The sequence below is a fragment of the Chiloscyllium plagiosum genome, unplaced genomic scaffold, assembly GCF_037043375.1.
Source record: "Chiloscyllium plagiosum isolate Xiang-an unplaced genomic scaffold, Cpla_swu_hap1 HiC_scaffold_9, whole genome shotgun sequence".
NCBI lineage: Eukaryota > Metazoa > Chordata > Chondrichthyes > Orectolobiformes > Hemiscylliidae > Chiloscyllium > Chiloscyllium plagiosum.
This window is the reverse complement of record NW_028270147.1, coordinates 23,780,529-23,786,740: the sequence shown is the minus strand read 5'-3', so window position 1 is coordinate 23,786,740 and position 6,212 is coordinate 23,780,529. Positions and strand designations below refer to the sequence as shown.

The window sequence follows — 6,212 nt, the reverse complement described above, 5'->3', positions numbered from 1 at the left end:
TCAGTGGCAGAGAGCCAGCCAACTCTATATTATGGCTGGCAGAGTGGTAAAATTGAGTTCCATTTTCTTTGAGTTCGAGTAATAATGAGGCTAAACAATGCATCAATTGTTAAGTGTTTACAGCTTTCTAGGACAGTTTAACTGAGCTCCAAGCCATCATGGAGTGGATCAAAGTCCTAGTTTAAAATGCACGTGGACTTCTATATTAAAACAGTGATCACATTTTATTGGCATCAGATGCTTTGAACCCATGAAAAGCATTAAAAAAATGTACATCATTTTCTTTAGTCCTGGGCTTTTCTGCTGTATGTCCACCACCACCACCATCATCACAGTCAGCCAGTGCTATTGTTTTTTGGATGGTGTTCTTTAGGGGATAGCTGTTTCATGTTATAGGTTATTGAGAGTACAAAGGATATGCAAATTAGTGTCAGGGTACCAATATTGCTGCAACAGTAGAGCTAGGACAAGAATGTTCTCTCATTAGCCTCTTCAATAGCTTTCTACATCTTGTTTTTCAAATATATACAAATGAGAATCATGTCCATTAGAAAATACTATTTGGGGATTCCATTAGATTGGACACTTAGATTTTACAATTGAAAAAATCTGTATATATCATGTAATCTGAAATTAATATGCATGCAATTTGCGAGATGGTTAAAACAAATCTGTTTAAGAACAGTGTTTTTCAACCTATTCAGACACTCGCCCTATATCTTTTGTATATGCAGCATAAAGCAGACTGACTTTGGTCCAACTGGCATTTGAATGTTAGTTTGTAAATTTTAAGAACTTACAATTCATCATCCAGTGCAATGATGGTAACTTTTAATATGACCCAAATTTAATTTTGCAAATAGATTTGCTGTAGTACAAAGTGTTTTAACAAATTGTTCTGTTCAATGATAAAAAGGGCTTCATTCAATTAGTATGAATTGGTTCTAAAAAAAATACATTACTCACTTGCATCTCTTAAATGAACTCTTGTAGTGCATGAATTGTAACGTCTTTGAAACGAAAGGCTTATCCATTGTTTCGTTTATGAAATGTAAAATCTTCAAATTATTCATACAAAATGGCTAACATTGGGTTACTCAATCTAGGAAAGCGCTTCTGCTCAATTGAGTGAAATTATTTGTAATGTAGACAAACAAATAGAAGTGACTCATTCATTAAGTATTAGTACCTAAGGCAGTTTTATAAGTGGAAAAATCTTTAATGTCTACATCTCACCAAATGTATTACTTTCTTGTTTAGGACTAGTAAGCACATAGGTTTGATGTCAATTTAACATTAGTGTCTTTAAGTTTGAATTACACACAATTCACAGTACAGACGTACCATTTTGCACAGCAGGTCAAGGCTGTTACAAGTTCTTCATGTTAATCTCATAGGAAATGTAAGAACAGGATTAGGCTATTCAGCCCCTTGAGTCTGTTTTGCTATTCTCAGATTGTGGCTGATCTGTAGTCCAACTGTATACCTACCTTTGGCCCATTTCGCATAATACCTCTTACTTAACAAAAATATATCTCAGATTTAAAATTAACCACTGATTTAGCATCAACAGCCATTTGTGGAAAAGAGTTCTAAACCTCTACCACCCTTTGTATGTATTTCCTCCCTTCACACAGGACAAAAAAAAAGCGCGCTGCTACAGTTCAAACAGGGATTCAAGACTTGAGCATTCACCTGACCAGGAGGTGTGGGAGAGTGGTGATGTTCATAGGGTTAGAAGGGATCAGAAAGTAATGTTAATATTTTATTACAATATTATATTACAGATACAAAGACTTCAATGTTAATCTTACAACTTTCAAAACAACTTTTTTAAACATTGAAGTCAGAAGTCTTATTTCTTGGATTTTTTTGAAATAGTGAGTAATGAAAGCATTTATGTATTTAATAGGATAATCCATGTTCTTTTTTATATTCATTCATGGCATGTGGGTATCACTAGCTGGTCCAGAATTTATTGCCTATTCCTAATTTCCCAAAGGACAGATAGGAGTCAACCACATTTCTGTGGGTCTGGAGTCACATGTGGACCAGTCCAGGTAAGGATGGCAGATTTCTTTCCCTAACGGACATTAGTGAACCAGATGGGTTTTTCATGATCATCATGAAACTTATTTCCAGATTATTATTGTCAATGGTTGGATTTGAACTCGAGTTCCAAGAACATTACCTCGGTCTCTAATAGTATAGCGTAGTGATAATATCACAAGGCCATTCTTACCCTATATTTGAAATCAATCCATAGATATGTTAGCTCAATTAACAACACATTTTAAAAACAGATAAAATTTTTATCCACCTCTTCTATAATATTTTAAATACATGGAATATACAACATACATCATGGGAGAGGATTTGGAAGTGAAATGTCAGTACAGCAGTTTAACATACTCTGGAACAATTTGCTACACTAACCATTGGCAGTAGTTGTGTTGCATTTTGATTATTTTCCAGGTTGTCTTTGTTATTTCGATCAATCCTCTTATACTTTTGATTGCTTTTGCCTATAAATTCCTAGAAAGCAGTAAAAGAATTAGAAAAAATGGAGTTCTTAGAACAATTAATACATATGGATTATTTCATGCTTATAACATGACAAAATAAACATGTAATTGTTATAGCAGCATGATGACCAGACACATACACAAACACACTCAATGCAGCTGCTCAATTATTAAATGGGCCTTCACCCCTGACATCTCTTTTCCTTGCAGAAAACCAACACAAATATTTCAAGGTCCTGAGGACTATCCTGCAGGGCATAAATCAATCATTTAATAAAAAGCAACTTCAGCAAAGTTGCTGATAGGATGCCTTGCCCCAGAAAGTCTCTCATTCCTCAAATTAATGAGCATGAGCTAAGTGCCGGTCATTAGTTACAGTTCATAGCACAGTAACTTTGTTTGTTTCTTTGAGTTATTGAAGTAGTAAGTCAGTGTTTACACATACAGCTGGTCTGATCATTCTTAATATGCTCATCTGGAAGGAATCCAGACAGCTACAGGAAAATTAGCTTTTGCACTTATTAAAAATCCAAGCAATTTCAAGTTGAGGTGAACTAACATTTCATGAAATTATAACTGGATGTTTGTGAGCTCTCAATGTTGCCATACAATATGCCTTTCTAAAGTGCAACATTTACGATGTTACATTGCATTCGATTTGTGAATGCATAATGGTTTTGAATAGCAAGTTAATATTTGAACACAGATTATGGGTATTTTGAGAGATTTTGTAGGGGCTACCATTTGGTAATTGGGGCTCCTTTTTCATTCTTATGAACGTATTAGGCTATGTAATCAATTAGTAGCAATACCTTTTGTATTTATGTTGACATGCAAGAAATTTAAACTCGCCTCAGAGGATGTTGGAATAAAAAGTAGTAGGAAAGGCTGAGACGCTACACGATCCTGGATCTCAGGCTTAAAACATTAGACAGCAGCTGAAGAAGTCTATTAGGGAGATGACTTGGAAATTTGCTTCTCATTGGACATAGCCACAAGTGCTAGTCATTGACTATATTACTTGTCAGCCCAAACCTGGATATTGTCCAGAACTTGCTACACCAAGCATGAACTGCCTCATCATCTGTGGAGTAGCGAATGGTGCTGAATATTGCACAATCAGCAGCAAACATCACCACTTATGACCATATAAAGGAGGCAAGGTCATTGATGAGTATCCAAAGGCAGTTGGATCTAGAACACTGCCCTCAGGAACTTCTACATCGATATCCTGGAACTTGACCTTTTATGACATACATCGTAGCCACTAGGAGTTTAAGTTGTGATACAAATACTTGTTCAGGATAATCTGGTTTTCAGTTCAAAAGAATAATTGCAGCTGTGCAGAACAGCAGGTCATTGGTGAAGTCTTCAAGCTGACAGAAATTAAAACAGGGTTAAGGCCATCAAAACTGGATAATATATTTTAGAACATGAGACTTGAAAAGGAATTCAAGCCATCTGAACTAAAAAGGGTTTATAGTTTTGTTTTACTTAACTGGCTAACATAAAAGTATTACTGCACTGGGACTGAGTATCTGTACAGAATACTGAAATAACTGACACACTTCAGTATACAAATACCCATTACCGTAGACAATTCTTCTAGCAATCAGTGAGGTCACAATTAATGCACTCCAACAGCTTATGGACAAAGTTGTAAAATTTTAGCCAGTTACTATCCTTCTACATCTCAATCTCAATTTCACATTTAAACTTAACAATCAAGAGTGTTCGTTATAATAGCATCCACATCATGATTTTCCGATATTGTAGCTTCTGAAAACTGGAGCCTCCACATTTCTTTGCAAGGAAATAATTACTTCACTGAATTACAGTTTCACCAGTTCCTAGTTAGCTCAGTATTTCTTTGTTGATCGATTTAAAACTGTCCTCTCTCTTTTGCAAGCCTCTCTTTCTTCCCCTTCTTTCTCCACCTCTATCAGCAACTAGTGTAGGAGAGAAAGGACTTGTGATTGGAGGAACAGTTCCACAGAAATTCTGACGGTTGTGCATGTTGCTGGTTTTTCTCTGATGAGTTACCCTGATCATTAGATTTTCCCAGCTGTTTTAGGGACTTTCGAGTCAGAATTCACCTGGCACCTTTAGGTTTTGAATGCTGCAGAAGAAGACAATATAACTCCCCTTGCCCTGCTTCATCTCCAACCCCACTTTGACTTATTCCAGAATGAGAAAGTGGAAATTTGTCTGTAATACTCACCATTAACTCCTTGTCCATGAAGTAAGGCTTTTCAGTTGACCCATCGTTTGTTGCCAGATCAACAGCATAACACATGAACAAGACATCCACCACCATTTCAAACACAGACAAGAAGCAGTGTGCCATCAAATAGGCAAAAAAGGACACCATTATAAGTGGGACTACCCAAACATTCAGATCACGATTGTAGTTAAATGCCATGAGGCCTCCAAAGACTGTGAAACACACTACAAATACCTGAAAAGAACAAAACATATTGATATATGTTACTTAGACAAACATCATGCAAAGTTCTGCTATTCACTGAAGATGACTATTTCACCAAAGATGATTTTGCATAACAAGGTTTGTGTGGAGTTTGCACATTCTCCCCGTGTCCTTATCCCTATTATAGTTGGTGCTGCTCTGGCTGGCTTAATTGTGATTGTTGTGATTGCTTATGTGATCGGTAGAAGAAGAAGCTATGCTGGATACCAAGCACTCTAACGATTTTGATTCTCCAAATCTTAAGACATGATTTTTAATTTAAAAGAAAGGGGCTGCACGGTGGTTAGCACTGCTGCCTCGCAGCGCTAGAGACCCGGGTTCAATTCCTGCCTCAGGTGGGTAAAAACAATGACTGCAGATGCTGGAAACCAGATTCTGGATTAGTGGTGCTGGAAGAGCACAGCAGTTCAGGCAGCATCCAAGGAGCAGCGAAATCGATATTTCGGGCAAAAGCCCTTCATCAGGAATAAAGCAGATCCAGATCCTGCCTCAGGCAACTGTCTGTTTGCACATTCTCCCCGTGTCTGCGTGGGTTTGCTCCGGTTTCCTCCCACAGTCCAAAAATGTGCAGGTTAGGTGAATTGCCCATAGTGTTAGGTGAAGGGGTAAATGTAAGGGAATGAGTCTGGGTGGGTTGCGCTTCGGCGGGTCGGTGTGGACTCGTTGGGCCGAAGGGCCTGTTTCCACACTGTAAATAATCTAATCTAAAGGTTTTATTGGCCAATTCATTTTCTCCTTATTGGGTCATAGCTAGCTGGTTGTACCTCACTGAAATGGCCATTTTTCCATGTGAGCTTTTACAGTAAATCTGTGGAAACTAAACTCATTGGAAACATCACTTCACATTTTTAATTGCGATGTGGAGGAACCGGTGTTGGACTGGGTGGACAAAGTTAAAAATCACACAACACCAGGCAGCAGGGTGGCTCAGTGGTTAGCACTGCTGTCTCACAGCGCCAGGGACATGGGTTTGATTCCTGCTTGAGCGACAGTCTGTGTGGCGTTTGCACATTCTCCCCGTGTCTGCATGGATTTCCTCTGGGTGCTCTGGTTTTCTCCCACAATCCAAAGATGTGCAGGTCAGGTGAATTGGCCAAGCTAAATTGCCCATAGTGTTAGGTGCCTTACTCAGGGGTAAATATAGGGTCTAGGTGGGTTACTCTTCTGAGGATCGGTGTGGATGTGTTGAGCCAAAGGGC

General features: G+C 38.2%; 1 protein-coding gene across 3 annotated transcripts in view; it reads right to left on the bottom strand.

Annotated features, from left to right (window-relative positions):
• Positions 1-1,752: 1,752 nt before the first annotated feature.
• The window catches only part of LOC122554200 (choline transporter-like protein 3), a 90,326-nt gene continuing 85,866 nt past the window's right edge, over positions 1,753-6,212 (bottom strand). For all 3 annotated transcript variants that reach the window (XM_087990482.1, XM_087990484.1, XM_087990483.1), the window contains 2 exons: positions 4,747-4,983; positions 1,753-2,535 (listed from right to left, as the gene is read on the bottom strand). In XM_087990482.1, the coding sequence (XP_087846608.1) occupies positions 2,404-2,535; positions 4,747-4,983 (369 nt within the window). In that variant the 3' untranslated portion in view covers positions 1,753-2,403. The remainder of the gene's footprint in view (positions 2,536-4,746; positions 4,984-6,212) is intronic.